This window comes from Miniopterus schreibersii (genome assembly GCF_964146895.1).
Source record: "Miniopterus schreibersii genome assembly, chromosome: 6".
NCBI classification, from domain to species: Eukaryota; Metazoa; Chordata; class Mammalia; order Chiroptera; family Miniopteridae; genus Miniopterus; species Miniopterus schreibersii.
Window position 1 is genome coordinate 36,489,395 of NC_138107.1, and position 17,997 is coordinate 36,507,391.

A 17,997-nucleotide genomic window follows, 5' to 3' on the forward strand; every position below is an offset into this window, starting at 1 on the left:
AAGCAATGAAGGTATGAAGGAAAATTTGTTCACATGTAAACATGTGAACACGACTTGATGTGGTAAAATGAAAAAGACAAAGGAAAAAGAAGACCTAGGTTTTATTTATTTTTTAGCCAGTAAAAAAAAGTTTGATTTCTCAAAGGATATAGCGAAACCTAGACCTGTAAGTCTAGAAGAGCTCCATGGAGTAATTCAGATCATCCCTTGCCTACCGAAAATTCCTATTAATCAATCATCTAAAGACAGTTTTGGCCACCTTCTTCATAAGTGACAAGGCTCTTTTAGTGATATATATTCTACAATCTGTCTTCATCTGGTAGTGGTTCTATATGTCAATTATAATTTTTAATTTAGATCTCTGAATCCCCTTCAGGAATGCAGAGTTATATTCCATCCTGCTATTTTTAAAACTTTAAAAAATAATAATAAAATTAAAAGCTGTGCCTTTCAATTCACAGCTGTGCCTTTCCTCCATACTTTATATTAGGCAAACCAACTTCTAATACTTGCATGATTTGTAGAGTTGGAAACAAATCTGTTTCTATTTCTCTTCCATTTCACAACTATACTTCCCGTTCAGATGTCATCTGCTTGCATGCAGAGTGGCAGGTGACCACTCTCATGACACGGATTTTCTAGTTTCTGCTAAGATGCTGGGCTCCTGTGTATGTGCCTCAGCATTACGGTGCCTCTCAACTCTGTGGGCCTATCACCATCCAGCGGGATCCTAAGTCTAAGTCCCCAGGGTCTGTGCTGAGTGCCCATCCTGCACATCTGCAGTCACCTTTTTCTCAATAAGGACAGCTGTGAATACAGCTGCCTGGGGTTGAGGCTGCGATGAGGAAAGAGCAGAGAGTGAAAACAGCTCAGCTTGATGTCGCATTTTAATGAAGGTGAGATTCAAGAGTTCGGCACCAATAGTTAATACGCAATGCCTAAATTGTCATATCATCAAATGGACAGGACAGCAAAAATCACTTCCACTTTTAGTTTCTTTCTTATTTACAGGGAAACTGAGTTACATATATGAAAGAAACCTGTAAATTAAAATATTTCCAATAAACTACAAAACATGGCAATAGTCCATGCTCTAAACTGTGAATATAATAATCCATATGAAAGAGTTTTGAAAGCCTAGAGAGTGCGTGGAAAGAGAGGAAAGGACTAAATTAATAACAATAATACTGAAATTAGTCACCAGTCAGTGTCCATCAGCAAAACAGAGTCAAGAGTAACACAGGAAAGAGAAAAAAAGAGAGCTATAGTCATCAACTCCAGTGCACTGTCACATGCCTCAGGTATTTCTGCTCATTGCGAATATTTAATAGAATCTCTGTTTTCTATGTAATAAAACATTTCTGTAGTTAGTGACAAAGTTTCACCAAAGAGAGGATGCAATCTTCCTGATTTTGGGGTACTAGGCATGCAACTTAGCGTGATGGCAGAGATATCATGAAAGCTACTAGACAATGTTATATTTGTAACATCTTAAAATCATCTGTGCTAAAGAACCTTAAGGTAGAGTGAGAACTGAATGATTTAAACATAAGAACACAAGAGCTCCCTCACTTCATTTTTGGCACAAAAAGAAGTGCAAAGAATTAAAAAGTGTTATTAAAGCTTACATTTGAAATGACAAATGTAAGAATAATTTAAAAGAAAATATGTTTTGTGTCCGGATCCAAAAGCTCTTCCATAGGCAACTAATTTTTACAGTAAAACTATGCTACCATTAAAAAAATAAAATTTTACCAGAAATTGTAGACACCCGAGTTCTAGCTTCATTTCTTTTCTGCATTAGAAATTGGCAGCAGAATTAGGAACGTTAACAACTGAATCAAATAAATACGCATCTAGCAGGTAGTTTACATTATAATAAACTGATTAACAAAAATGTCATTTTTCCCACAGCAGTATATTTATTGTGCTGAAATCAGGTAGCAGAGAATGAATAGCTCTGGGGAACCAGTACAGAACGTTCACAAAGATTTACAAATCTTTAGTCATTACACACTGAGCAGCAAAAACACAGGTGTTGAATCCCCTAAGACCAAACTAATATATGTATTGCAAATTTTCTGTAATTCTCATAACTGCATGCCTTTTGGGGGAAAAGTGTGAAATTTGAATGCACAATAAATATTTTATAATTTACAAATATTCTGAAATAGGTGGTCTGCACAAACAGCATATATCCTGCACATGCAGTTTTGACATCTTGAGATACTTAGAAATATTCATGCTTTTCTTTTGAGGGGGAGGTTACATTTTCTCTTCCCATAATGATTCCAGTGCAACACCCCTAACAATTTAACCTATGTAATAAGACACTGTACAACTTCTCTTCCTTAGTGAATTTTCAGCTGTTCATTTATATTACAAGAAATACTTCATTTGTAAGTAGCAAATTTAACTTTCTGGTTCTGACTACTCTCACTTTTATTCGTTTTGTGTCTTAACAACACCTTGTAACAATCAAGCACTGAATTTAATGATCTTTAGCACCAAGGAGTCAAGAATATTGCACCAAAATGGGTTTACACTTCATATCTAGTTAATAAATAAGATCTTGCAACTCTGTCACAAGGGAAATATCACTCCAAAATTAAACACATTGAAAGAGAAGAATAGTTTCACAGAAAAATTTGGTGTATGTATTTGTAAAAAAGCAAAAAAAACCCCCAAAAAAACCCAAAACAGAAAACAAACAAAAAAACTAGTGGATTTGAAAATCAATATTAAAACTTACATTAGAGGACTCCTTGATTTTTTTAATTAAAATTTATTTAATTTTAAATGTTCTTTCCAACAGAAGAGGTAGGTATATTTCCACATATGAAAAAGTAACAGCTGCAAATCAAAACATTAAAAGGCTGATAAAAATCAACATACTGTCGCCTAACAGCACATTAATGTAACCATTTCATGATGTTACCAATAAAGACATGAGTTGTTTCACATTCCAATCAGACAATAATCTTAATTTTCATAATGTATTTCTGATAGTAATAAAAGTATTAAAAGGCTGCTTTTTCATCACAAAAACTGTTTCCCACAGTGATTTGTGCCACAAGTCCTGATGACCTTTGGGTCGCCGGACAGGATTTTACTGTAATTCTTTCTTATTTTCACCAACACCATCATCATCAGGCCTCTAAAAGTCTACAGAGATCATCAGATATTTTTAATGTAATTACAACCAAAAGGGTATATTCAGACTAGAGGTGGAGAGATTCAGCCACTCCAGTCAGTAAATGAATTCAAATACGCAAATTTTAAAGCATCTGCATTTCCAGCTTTGGACCAGAAAATGTAAGGTGATTGATCTTAATCAGTAGGTAATTAGTAATTCAGCCAAAAAACTCATAAAGACTGTGTTTCTGTGATCATCAGACTGAAGAATGACTGCATATTAGATACATGAGAAATCTCATGCGTTAGACAATGATGTGAACAGAGGGAGAGCATCCAGTCACATAACAGCTGCTTTGGTCTGGACAACATCAAAGCTAATAAAAAAAAATGTTTAAAATAAAAACTTCATAAATAAAACATCTGGGTACCGCATTTAACACTTTGCTCAACCTAAAGGTCACTAATACATAGGAGCACATTTGCCTTTTTCTCCCCACCCCAAACCCTCATTTGCTTGTTTTCCCTGAAATTTTATCTGAAACGGGAGCTTCCTCACTGTCAACAACAGTTAAGACCCAGTTCAATTTACTCTCCTTTTGGTTTTCCATTTTTCTGCTTTTTTCCATTTTCTATCACCAGTTTTTCTGATTTGTTCACACCATTGGTTGAAATACCATTCACAGCTGTTTTTCCAGTTTTTGACTTTTTAGGCTCATTGTATGTCCGAGCGTAGAAGTTGAGGAAGAGGAATATGAAGCTGATGGTGTAGGCGATCAGGGCCCAGTGCATCCACTTGGGGAAGGGGCAGTCCGTGTACAGGGACAGCGCCGTGTGCCCAATGGTCACGAAGAACTGAACCTGAAAGACAGAAGCGAAGGCATGGGAAACGACTTCAGAATCTCCTAGAGAGCTACAATAGGCCCAAATTCTGCCACATGGCCCAGAGGTTCATGGTTCTCTGGCTCCCACGCCTGGCTCCTTGTCATCCAGGTAGCTGCTCAAATGCCATCTCCTCCACAAGGTTCCCTGATGACTAGAACTAAAATGCCTCCTCCACCCACTGGCCCTCTCAGTCCCATTAACCAAAGAGCTTTTGTTTTGTGTGGGGTTTTTGTCTTTATAAGAATTATAGCTATCTGAAATTGTCTTTTGTATGTGGTGACGTCTGGATTGCCCATCTTTCCGCTAGTATGTAATGCTAAAGGGCAGGACCCTGTGCTGCTATGATGATTCTTGAGTCTTTGGCACAGTGTCCAGACTCAATGAATATCTGTTGGATAATGCTGAATAAATTACCTAATGAGAGGGAATATCAGTGGCCTAAGACAGTAAAGTAATAGTATTGGAGGCTCTTCAATTTTTGTGTTGCTCCCACATTTTAGACTGACTTCTTTCCACAAAATTGTCAGCAGCTGGTATATGTACTTTTAAAAATGAACTTCTTACAGAACAGCAGACAGGTAATAGGCATTTGAATTAACACTATCCTTTAAAACAGGGGTGGGGTATGTCCGGCCCACAGGCCATGTACAGCCTGCAAAATCATTTGGTCTGGCCCTGCCAAGGCCTCACCAAAGAGTAATAGTTCCAGCCATCACATTAGGGACGAGTTCATTGTTTGACAAAATATAGCAGGCTAATTTTTAAGTTGATAATTTTGTATGGCTCTCAAATGAAGTTATAAATATCCAAATGGCCCCTGGCAGAAAAAATGTTCCCCACCCCTGCTTTAAAAACTAAGATCTTTGGTAAAATTTAGTAGGTAGTTGAGAATAAGTGCAAAAAGAGAAAATCACTTTCAACTTGAAGAGTTTTTAAATGAAGAAAAACCAAATTAAGATGCTTTTAATTAAGGTGAAGCAAATCAGCTTAAATTCTAATATATTAATAAATTGATGGTTCTCAAAATAAAAATTAAGAATTTCACAGTGTTAACGAGTGTTGAGTTTTTACAAGTTTAACTTACATGATTAACTGTTGTAAGTAAGAACTACTGGCCTGGAAATACACTACCCTTCATAAATTAACATCCTATTTGGAATGGACAATTGTGGTTTCTCATTTAAGGATACAGTATTAGTGTTATTATATTAAATATTATTAAAATAATTTATTCCAGGTAACCCCCAGATTTATATCACACTAAAAACTTTTAAAATTTTCCATGGCAAATCCAGGTTTTCAGAACTTTTGATTTCACAATGGTTCTTAGAATCTGCATCACAGACAAAGGGTGTGTCTGTGGGTGTGGCTGAGTATGGCATTGTCCAACAAAATAGGTATCAATAGTTCATGTGATTTTTGTCATCTCTTCATTTTCTTGGAACCATTTACTAAATTACTAAGAGAAATGAATTACACAAACTGTATAAACAGCTTACACAAAAACTGAAGGAAGCTTCCTATAGCATTTTAATTACAAATGAATCCTTCACACCCAGCACTCCCCAAAAGTTGTGTTTCCTGTTTGGTTAGCCAGCTGTTTAGCAACTTAAAACAGAGATGGACATATTTCCAAATGTGATTCCACTGATAAAATTGTGCATGCTATGATTAAAGCAAATTATAATAAATTCCAAGGCTTAAAGAATAGCTACCAGGTTGGTTTGGGTTTCCAGTTTGATTACTAGGTGACTGCCTAGCTCTGAATGTTAAACTGAAGCACCCAAATGCTATATGAGGTCCTACTGGGGTGTGCGCTGAAAACTGTCTTCTCTAAAGACTGGCCAATTGAAAATACCTAGCTTTGCTCTTCAAGGACTTCCTGCAGAATTAAGAAGAGTTCTTCACTCCTTGTTCCCTTCCTTTACCTCAACCCTTCCTTGGCTCTATGCCTTTTCTTCAACTTTTATTCTAAATGTATGTATTGGATCTATGAACAAGAACTGAAAAAAATGGAAAAGCAAACAGGATGAAGAGAAATAATAATATTTTAAGTAAAAATTTAAAAGAACACCTGAGAAAGATGTTATTTTTCTAGTCATATATGAGTCTGTACTTTGTGGTGTGCTTAGGTTTTACTCATCCACTTCACAGATTTTTTTTTTAAATACATCTTTATCGATTTCAGAGAGAGGAAGGGAGGAGGAGAGGGAGAGTTGAAACATCAATGATGAGTCGTCATTGATCGCTGCCTCCTACACGCCCTTGACTGGGGAGGGAGCCCGCAACTCGGGCATGTGCCCTGACCAGGAATCCAACTGCGATCTCCTGGATCCTACCTAGGTCAATGCTCAACTGCTGAGCCACGCCCGGCCGGGCACTAGCCTAGCCTTTTAAAGACATTCAAAAGGCAAGTGGCTGTAACCAGTAGGCCTATGAACAGGTAGCTCAGAGCCAAGCAGCCTCAACTCCCACAGCTGGAGCATAGAGAGACTTGAATTTATAATGGAAAATTGTAAAAAATCACTCAGCACTTTACAATTAATAAACTCAAACATTTTCAGTGTTGCACTAGAAGAAAGTTTAGAAGCATTTCACCCACCAGCTGTAAAATGGTCAGGTATCGTTTCCACCAAAGATACTTCTGAATCCATGGGCCGAATGCAGTTAACCCGTAGTATGAGTACATAATCACATGGATGAAGGAATTCAGCTGGGCTCCAAAGAATGCTTTAGAAAAGAGGTAATTACAAAACACAGAAAAAATGTTATGAGGCAATAAACCATTTGGACATGAAATAAATAAGTTCACTTTATTTTCTAACACTTAACCTTGAGTAAAGATTAGGAATAAAAGTTGTAAAACAGTACTATTGGAAAAGCCTTCTCTTCAGATCATGCCAGGCATTTTTAAAGTTTACACTCAAGCTTGTAACATCTAAAAAAATGGATGTTCTTCAAATACAAAGGACTTTCAAAGTAGTGAGCTTTCAAATGGGTACTTCAGTGGTTTAAGTAGGCCCTAATACAGAACTATTGCCTATATTACTTGTCATCCTATTATTCTTGGGTGGGGGGGAGTCATGGTACATATAATGGTTTAAGTAAATTTGTGTCTCATCATTGCCTTTAGATGTGCCAATGTACATTATCTTAAAATATATATATATTTCTTAGGCTTCTAAATACTTTAAAATGGAAAGTAGGCATTTAAATGGTGAACTGTACTATAATGACTTGTACCATGGGTCCCCATCAGAGGAATGGTCTACTTCCAGCTCAAAAATGCAAATCATCTTCAATCTACAGGCATTTGGAAAGCTATAGACAAACTATGAATTCAGATTAGCTTTAACATCAACAAGACTACATATAATTTCCTTTGAGTAAGAACCAACAGGCTGATTTAAGGCCTATTTTAGAGCAGGAGTGGGCTCTGGACTTGGACTGGAGATGGAGCCTTCAGACTGAGAAGTTATATATTGGTCTCCTTTGGATGAGAACCACTAGAACTGTTCCCCGTCAAAATAGTATTTTCTACATATAGGATTACTTTATGCTCATCTCTGGGGCAAGTCTTTAGGTGTTAAAGTAGTCACAGGCAAAAAGCTAAAGCTTTACTTTCTTCAAATTTCTTTAAAATGAAATTAACACAAAAATAATTAATCATGAAAGCAAGTTATAGACCAACTCAAATTCCCAGGTTCTCATTACTTTCCATCCAACATATTTACATAATTTAATACATGCAGATATGTTTCTGGAAATGCTCACCTTGCCCCCCTGCGACCCACTTAATTCCAATCCACCACAACGTAAACATTGTACAGTGATGATATACATGAAGGAAAGAGACTTGGTTGTTTTTCTTTCTTAGGATAAAAAACACTGTGTCCAAATACTCAATTCCTTTAGACACAAAGTACCACCACAGAGCAGCAGCTATCTGTAAAAAGAAAGAAAAAGCATGTTATTGACACTACCATATGGTATTCTACTCATTGTATATAAGTCCAAAAAAAATTTCACTACCCAAGATGTATGGAGCATGAAACCATTTTTGCCTAAGTAGGTGTGAAATCTAGGCATCTATCCATATGGGGGGGGGGGGGATGAGAAAGTCAAGAGTCCAAGTCTGTATCTACTCTGTACCAACAATATAGAAAACATTTCATGTTACACAGCTGGGTCCCTGTAGTGCCAAACTGCTGAATACAGAACTGTGAACACATTCACACTGCTATGTTTTTCAATTTGGGAGAGAAACTGAGGTATTTACTTTGTAAAGGTACTTCAGTTGTTCATGCTTAGCCTACATTATACCTCATATTCCTGTAAATATGTTTATGGATAGCAACTGGTCTCTGTTAGTGCCTGTCTCGTTCTCTCACTTTAACACGTGCAGCCAAGTACCTAATCATAGAAGTCTGCATTAGGTAATAAAATGTTTAAAATGATAGGCTGAAATAAATAAACAGAAACAACCACCATTTCCTAGGTCATAAATATAATCCTGCTCACATGAGTAAGTCTTTTCTTTTCCTGGGCTCTAATTAAGACACCAGATGGTAAAGAAAGATTACTACACATGCTGAGATTAAGGAGCCAAGAAGCTAGTGAGAGGTGACCTCTGTATGTATGTTTTAAAATATTTTACAGGAATTCTACTATAATAGTAACCTAAACTCAACTTTTTATGTCAAGTATTTTCTATGATATGTGCCCTATGTATAAATAACAAAAAGGCAGCACATAACTGAATAAACCTGTGTGTGTCAGGGGTCTGACAGATTCATTCATAGACAGGCTGAGATATTTTAGTCGATAGATGCTTTCCACATTTTATCCCTGCACCTGTTGGATAGCATGGGTTTTTTTGTTTGTTTCGTTTGGAAAACAAAATTATATTAAGTGTGGACAAAAGAGAAAATAAAATCTTGATTTACTGAATTTGTGTGAGTAATAATATGGTTGAAAATAGGCTTGAAATAGTTAACTACTCACAGCAACCCAATATTTAATATTCACTATTATCTTAGTACTTTAAAATAAAGTAACCATTCTGGCATAATAAACTTTATCCAGAAAGTAAGAGATAATGTCTTATCCCCCCACCCCAATCTGGGCCTCTAAATTAGCCACAATTTATGAATAGTAATAATAATTCCTATCTTTCATGTGTAAACTGCATTAGATATCTCTGAATAGCTACAGAAAGTGAAAAGTGATAGTTCTTGGCTACATGACAACAAATACAAAAACAAGTCCCTGAGTAAAATATTTATTCTACTACATCTAATATTAAGAGGAGAAGAGAGAGGGAGAAAAATTTCACATGCAGTCTGTTGCGAATCTCAGGTTCTCTCCTCCCCGATTACCGTTCTCACAATAGCTAATTTTTTGAAGTTATGCATGCCAGGAGGGTAGGTTCACAAAGACCAGAGCAGTCTTTTTAAAGGTTTATCCTAAAAATATTGGCCTGTTGTTTCACCCAAAGGGTTTCTCTAAGTGCGCCCCTGAAAGAAAGCAAATTAAACACTTTCCTTTCCCCATCCCCCAAACCAAGCAAGACCACAGAAGTCAGCTGTCTACTGAGGAGGGTCTCTGACAATACGGTTATCAGAAAAAAATTTTTCCTAGCCAGCAAATCTAAATAGAGTACTCCCCTCATTCCCTCTCAGTCACACCACAGGTCTTATTTTCTTGTTAACCATTTGTTTACATGACTACTTGCCTCTCTCACCCTTCGCTAGAATGTCAGCTCCATAAAGGCAGGGGTCTCCTGTCTCTTCCACCTGTGTTCCCAGGGCCCCTCACGCTATCTGCATATGATTGATGTTTAGTACACAAATATTGAATGAATAAAATTAATATGACAACCAAAGGGATGATTTTTTTTCCATCGGCACTTAAGTCTTCAAATAGGGACATGAAGACATGGACATATCACGGTAAGTACATTAAAGCAGTTTGACCTTGGGTCTTGATGAATATTGCTATTTATATTATCCAACCCTTATGTCAAAAAGCTATTTTTTCAAGGGAAGCTACTAAATACTATATTATTGCTATATATGCTACATGTAACATAAAACATATACAAGTACATGTTTTATGTATAGATCATTTTTAATATGAACCACAGTATACAAGAGTAGTTAATAATTTATTGTTTCTTCCACTTGAGTAAAATGGTAATTTTATTAATGTAAGTGACTGGAAAGTAAAATATGATAGCATTCTATTATTATTGGTTTATTTTGCTGCAAATATAATAAAAACTGAGTCTATACCTATACAAATTATGCTATACTTAATTTACCAAACATTATTACGGTTTATAAAATATTTCTTTCTCCTCAGACTTTCTGAACAAAAATTAGAGTCTCTTTATGAATTTCTGTTCTTGACCAAAAACAACCAAAATCTAAAATATCTTTACATTAAACATGGAACTTTTTTCAAGTACTGCATTTTAATAACCCAACACATGTTTACTCTTACATACCAAATAGCAACACTGGAGGTAATTAAAAAATTATGTACTTAAAAAACAAAAAAAACCTTGCTTTACTGACTCAAAACAATTCAGTATACTTTTACCACTATCTAAAAGTATGTTTTCCATAGACTGGGAACTATAAAATTAGATCCACTTTGACTGATTAAGAGTATTTTTAATGTACTTACCCTGACTTCATTAACATTATCAGAATAATCCACACTCTGGCAAATATAGCTATATCCTGCTTTATATGATCCCATGAATAACTGGAAAAAAAGGGAATAATATTTGGAGTAAAGTTTTAATAGACAGAGCATTTAAAAACACTAAACATAATATGCAATCTTTGAAATTATTTTTAAAAGCAGTATTATCTAAAAAATGTCAACTGCTTTAAACATTCACTGTGTTGGAATATTTAAAATTTCCAGTGTCAATTTATTCTAAAATTGCAATCTAAATTAAAAATCACATGTAACTTTTAGACTGAGATCAATTCTATCTACTTCATAATATTAAGAGAAAGTTTGACTGACCAAACTCAGATCTAAGAGTTGCAGTGATTTTTATTCTTGATCCAGAGTGGTTTGTATCTAACAAATTAGATAAAAGTACCAAATAAAGTTTTTTACCAAGTTGAGATTCTGTAGCCTAAGCTGTCAATTAAAGAAGATTTGTGTGTGTGTTTTAAAAGAGGGTACTATTTCTTTTCCTAGCATCACCAGTCTAGTTCTCTGCATTCATATAGAATGTTAATGAAGAGTCTTTTGGGAAACAAATTCCTTTCACTCTTAATTCAAAAAAAAGGCTGTGTCAATCTAGCCTTTAGGATTTCCCTTCAAAATGTCCTGGAGAATTTGCTGGTGCCCAGAAAAGTATACAATGATTAGTAGCAACAATTGTATAACAGTGAACTCATTTTACCTCCAATCCAAAATACAATGACATTATACAATAAGATTTAATTTGAAATTGGCATTTTACATCTGCATATTTTAAACAGTTACAAACCTGAAACTGCTGAGTAAGAATTAAATAAGTATGTGCAACTATTTACTGAGTGCTTAATATGTGCTAAACACTATGCCAAAGTTACCTCACTGGTATCTCTAATACCCTAGAAGGTAGGTGTTTTCTCCATTTTATGGGGAAATGAGTCTACGAGAAGTTCAATAACTTCCAATATCAGAACAGTTCATAAGGGTTACTTTAGAATCCAGTCTGTATGCTTCAAAATTCCATTTTAAACACCTGTCCTATACCTTATGTTTTATTTTTTTTTTAATCTAAAAATGAAAAATGTCAATAATATAAAATTTACTTTTAGAGTAACTAACATTGGGGTACAATGTTACAATGATGGTTTTACATATTCTCATTTTTTAATTTCCAATAATTTGGGGGAATTATAAAGTGAGTTTAAGTAAACCTACCTCTCTGAAGATAAAAAGGTTAAGCAAAACCATCCCAAAATTATAGACAATGAGCACCAAGCGCAACTGAAAAGGTTCTCGGGCCTTCATCCACTTTGGGCCCAGCCACACGAACAGGAGATAGAGAGTACTTATACAGAGCGTAGGCCATGGGGACTGCATGAGAGGCCAATTTTCCACACGTTTATCTACAAAGACAACAAAGTAACAGAAAATTCATTAAGCAATGTGTTTTATAACATGAATTTACCAGGAATTATGTTTCAACTTAGTTTTCCTAATTTAACCAAAAACAGATTATTGTCCTTTGAGTCCCAACAAAAATACATGGCATAAAACCCAAAGAAACAAGACCGCTTCTCATGAGCAGCTTTTGAAAGTGAAGTTTTGTTACATATGGCACACCTTATGTTATGCAGAGAACCTAGAGAACAAAGACAAGAAATATAGCTCACTAAAAATATAGAACAAACGTGGAAGGAGATGAAAAGTTAATGAGAGACTTCATAGGCTAAAAATAAATATTTTAAGGAGAAATTTGTCTTCCATATTAAACCTGTAAAATTTATCAGTGCAGTTTGGACAGGAAAGAATTAGTAAACTGAAGAGGTGTGGGGCAATGAGAGCCATTTCCAGGGATATTTCTGAATACCGAAGATAAAAGTACAGTTATGTTTGGGGGATTAAGGTAGAAATCATTACAGTTCTGTAATTTACTTAAATGGTAATCATCACACTCAAGACATTTTTCTAACTTTTTCCTTGAGAACATAAGTCTATTTCTTTTACCCATAAACATAACCAACTTATGTGCTTTTCTCTAAAGCTGTAAATCATTTACCTTACATTTGTGTAAATATATACATATAAAATATAACACATTATTTCATTTAAAATGAATAAAGTGTCCTTAATATTTAAATATGCATCCATGATTCAACTTTACAACAGTTCTGCCACAAATAAAACACTTCTAAGAGAAGCATGAAAATGAAATATGAGGTTAACAAAAATTAATTTTCTAATACAGTGTAAGAAGATATGGAAATTCAATTTTATCTAAAAGCTAAACAGCATTTAAAAGGTTATCTAGTTTATTCTTGGAAATGCAGAACATTTCTATGTTCCATTTTCAGGAATATTATATATTTTTTTAATAGTAAAAAAAAAAAATTTCTACCTTTCAGCCAGTTCCTAAACCTAACCAAAATATAATTTACTTGCTCATTACAATGTCCCCTGTTTAAACTGTCCATTTTACTAAAACTATATATGCAAAATAGCTCTGGGTTAGATAATTATGTCTCAAAATACTTTACTTAAAAATAAATTAATCTGTTTCTATATACTGGCAGCAGAAAATAAGATCCAAGACATGAAACACAAGTAGAACAATATTTAATCACATAGCCTCCAAAGTCAGGAAGTAACATAACAGCTATGGTTTCTATAAAATCAGAGTTGTTGAAAAGGTGGAATAGTGACTTGAAAGAAAAACACATATGAGAACAAGAAAACTGATTTTATTTCATAGTTTATAGGAGGCCTATTATCTATCTATTCATGGAAATTACGGTTCTCTCACTTAAATCAAAAAGTATTCCAGAGTTAAAATAAACTAGAATACTTAAAAAGACAGGAGAGAGTAAATCTCTCACAAGGAGGGAGGACGTGGCTTTGAAGGCGTTGTGTCACTATGGTCCTTTCAGTGACTGTTCACTTTTCTTTAATGTTGTCATATTATCCTACTACGACCATATTTTTCTAGAACAAAGGCCCCCTTAAAACATGGTGGTATTTATCTACTTAGATCTTTATTTTTCTGCATTATAGGAAAAAAATGAACACAAATCTCCTAAAACCTTAATGCTCTCTCTACTTGAGGTCACTGAAGGAGTTGCCGTGGTCTGCTCCTCCCACCCACAGACGGGAGGGCAGGCATGTGTGTTCCACGAGAACGATACGAAGAGCAAAGGACTCCTTTAAGGAATAACCTTTTAACAAAGCAAGGAAGGTAAATTCATCTGTACAGAGGTTCTCATTTCTAACATCATAGATTATTTCTCACGCTTACCACACACAGAATTCCTACTGACTTTAAAGGAAGTTCTGAGCAGCAAGTAAAAAAAATTAGAGAAATAGGTCCAAAAATTTCCCTGAAATCAAGAATAAATAAAAATTTGCTCTCTTTGATGTGTACTGTGGGTAAGCTGTACCATTCTCTCATTCGACAGAAAAATTTAAAGAGAAGACTAAGGGGAGAGGGAGAGGGAGGGAGAGGGGGAGGGGGAGGGAAAGAAAGAGAGAAGAGTAAGAGCTGAAGCTCTGACAATAAGAAGCACTAACAGAGGCCAACGGAAGAGTAGAAAGGGGGAGGGGCATAGATAAAACTAATAGATATCAGAGAAATCAAGTAAGACTCTATCAGTAAACAGAGTTTTAGTGCCAGCTCTGCTACTGTGCACAGGGCACAATGTCTTCATGTCCTTCATCTATAAAACCTGATAGAAAGCTAAATTAGATTAGTGCTTTTAGAGCCTTAATGAAAGAAAGAGTCGCCTGGGGGGATTGTTAAAAAGCAGGTTCTTACTCAGTAGGTTTGAGGTGTAGCCCATCTGGGGAAGATTCTGCATTTTCTAGAAAGCTCCAAATGATCAGGTTCTGCTAATATTCCATGGTCTACCTTTTGAGTACCAGGAAACCAGATGATCCCTTAAGTTTCTTTTTTAATTTCTGAAAATTGTTGCTTTTTAAAATTTTCACTGACCAGGGGACCCAGTTTGCACTGCCAGAGTACCTGCACATGTTTCTGTTTCATTGGAGCGCTCACCACACTGTTCAGTGACCTTACTTTAAAATGTAATCTCCCTGAAGGCAGGGGCTGGGTCTTTCATTTCTATATTGCAAGGTCTATCAAGGTGCCTAAACATTTATTTGATGAGTAAATGAGGAGTGGGTTTTCTTTTCCTGTTAGTCCTTTATTCTCTATCCCTTCAGTGAACTCCAAGTGTCCATTCACTGATACTCCAGGTTTCTTCAGTGTACAGCAACCCCTTCCTACAGCTCCTCCCAGACCCCCTCTACGTCGGCACACAGCTTTAACCTAAAACCAGCAGCACTTTGCCCGGTACTGAGTGAGTACATGTGTGGCACTCTGTAAGGCTCAGCACTGTGCACTGCTCTCTCCAGGGAAAAGGGCAATGCCCTTACTTCTCTGTCTTAACAACGCAAGTCACACATTCATGCAGGGACCACTTGACAAACCCTGAGTTCTGCCTAGAAAAGGCCACATTTCACACCAGATCCTTCTCAAATTAGCCCTTCCAGCTCTCAAAAGTCCCACTTCCAATAATGATTATGGAAGTTGTAGTAATTGTCAGGGACCTGAACAACAGCATAGCCATTCCCATCCTATGATATTTCCATGAAATTTCTCCATGTCTTTGCAGTTATTTGTGTTCTTCTGAATTTACTTGCATTACTATTTCCTTTAGTACTTCTGACACCATTCAAATATCCTATGCTTCTTCGACATGTTCCCTTTTCCACTAAAAAGAAAGACTGAGCGCATCACAATAGTGTCATACAATGGTAGAAAAATTCACCATTACTAACAGGTTCCTTCAAGTCTTGAACCAAAAATAGATAAATATATAATAAGGGATTAGAACAATCAAGGAGAATCATGAATACTGAAGCTTTATGTAATTTATATTACCTTAAAATAATGAATTATCAAGAAAGTGAAGAGATTAGCCAAAGAACATACATGCATAGCCCATGGTCACAGACAACAGTGTGGTGAAGGCCGGAGGAGGGAGTGGGGCTGGAAGGTGGTGGGCAAAGAGGGGAGAAAATGGGGGACATCTGTAATAGTGTCAACAATAAAAATACATTTTAAAAAAAGAAGTATTCAGTCTTTCATTAACTCAAATGTTTAAATAACTTTTTATATGTTGCCTTTCCTTCTAAGAAAGATGTGTGACCTATGTCACTATAAGTTTAAGGAATACAGCGTGATGGTTTGATTTACATATAATGTGAAATGATTAACACAATAAGAGAAGCTAACATCCATCTCCTCATACAGATAACATAAAAAGAAGAAAAAGGAAAAAAATGTCTCCTCTTGATGAGAACTCCTAGGATTTACTCTCTTAATTTTCCTAAGTGTCACACACGTGCTACACATTGTCTCCCTAGTACTTACGTATCTTATAACTGAAAGTCTGTACCTTTTGACCACCTTCTTACAATTCCCCCTTCTCTCACCCTCCAACTCTGGTAACCACAAGTCTGATTTCTTTTTCTCTGAATTGCTTTTTTTGGGGGGGGAGGCAGGTAACATATTTTAAAGATAAATTGCAAATTAAGTGCCCTATTCATTTAAATTCACTGAAGCCAAAAGTAGATTATGCATATTAGAGTAAAAGAAAAAATATTCCTAGTATGTTGTCAATATCCTAATCCTACACAGTTATGGGTGGGATGCAATGCCATGAATTTATTGGGGGGGAGCAATTCTATTAAAAAATGCAATGCTGTCCCTCCTGCCACCACTAGAGTCAAATTCTACCATCAAGGAACATCAAGACTCAAATGGCTTTGATGTAACATCCTGGGGAATTCTGTACTTTAAAAGCTTTTTTCGGAGAGGATCAATACAGCACAAATATAAACGGACGCTAGTTGATTTGTTTGTCAAATTGTTTGCCTCACTTTTATACTTTATACTATTAATAGGTTTATTAATATGCTTATGCCTTCATGTCTTAGTGATTTTGCTTTTATTTTTAGCCTATTGATAATTTTAAGTCTTTCATGTAAACCTTCATCTAAACTTAGAGGTGTAGAGCTTTAGATTTAGAAATGATCCCTTTATCTTAAAAATGAGATTCAGAAAGGTCCAGAGACTTGCCCAAGAAAGTGGAGCAAGAGCCTCATGCATCCTGGCAGCTACTGCAGTGCCACTCAGTCACCATGCCCATTAATTCTGAGAGGTTGAGAAAAAAAGGAGAAAAAACTCATGGACAACAAGGTGGTGACTGCCGGGGAGAGAAAGGGGTGGAGGGAGGTGCAGGAGGGAATGGGGGGATAAATGGTGATGGTCGGAAACTTGACCTGTGGTGGTGAACACGCAAAACAGTGTACAGATGATGTGTTGTAGAACTGCGCACCTGAAACCTGTATAATTTTGTTAACTAGTGTCACCCCAATAAATTCAATAAAAAGGGGAAAACTTTTAAGGGAGAAAATTTCCCAATTTCCTTCTGAATTATAGGCGCAAATGATTATTTTAAGATAGAATTCAAGGAAAAGAAAATAAGAAACCTACAAAAGTTCCCTTAGCAGAAGAAAAAAATAAGAGATACTCAAAGAAACCAAGTTTCACTCTTTCTTTGGTGCTGCATCTGGCGGACCTGGCCTAGGACCACGGATGCTTTGGGAACCATGACACAAAGAGTGGTCGGAAACGACGAAGGATGTCTAGCCTGGAAAAAAGAAAGAGACTTCATCACATACTAAAGGACCTAAAGAAAGACTAGATTTATTTTCTATTTTCAGAGCATAGAATTAGAACCAATGAGAAGTTTTAGGGACCTAAGTTACACTTAAATTCAGAAAATTCTAACTATTAGATCTTTCTATAAGTAGAAAGAGCTGTCTTTTTTTGGTCATGAGTTCCCTATCCTAGTGTTAAAGTAAATTTAAGCAAACCTAAAGCTAAATATTAAATAAAGCAAATCTAGTTCAGGAGCAAGAGACTTTATTTTAATAACATGAATTACCAAGACATGCCCTGGCCAGTGTGGCTCAGTGGGTTGGAGCATCCTCCTGTCCACCAAAAGGTGGCGGGCTTTATTCCTGGTCAGGGCACATACTGGGGGGGGGGGGCACGGATGGGGGGCAGCCAATCGATGTTTCTCTCTCACATCAATGTTTCTCTCTCTCTGTCTCCCTTCCTCCCTCAAAAATGAATTTTTTAAAAATTGAAGGGGAAAAAAAAAAGAATTCCTAAGACACATTATCTTAACCCTT

The 17,997-nt window shown here is 35.9% G+C and overlaps 1 protein-coding gene across 1 annotated transcript in view; it reads right to left on the minus strand.

Moving 5' to 3' along the window:
* Positions 1–870: 870 nt before the first annotated feature.
* ELOVL4 (ELOVL fatty acid elongase 4) overlaps positions 871–17,997 on the minus strand; it is a 32,380-nt gene continuing 15,253 nt past the window's right edge. The window contains exons 2-6 of the mRNA XM_081140581.1: positions 11,959–12,146; positions 10,711–10,791; positions 7,795–7,966; positions 6,623–6,750; positions 871–3,996 (exon numbers count right to left, since the gene is read on the minus strand). Of these exons, the coding sequence (XP_080996707.1) occupies positions 3,724–3,996; positions 6,623–6,750; positions 7,795–7,966; positions 10,711–10,791; positions 11,959–12,146 (842 nt within the window). The 3' untranslated portion in view covers positions 871–3,723. The remainder of the gene's footprint in view (positions 3,997–6,622; positions 6,751–7,794; positions 7,967–10,710; positions 10,792–11,958; positions 12,147–17,997) is intronic.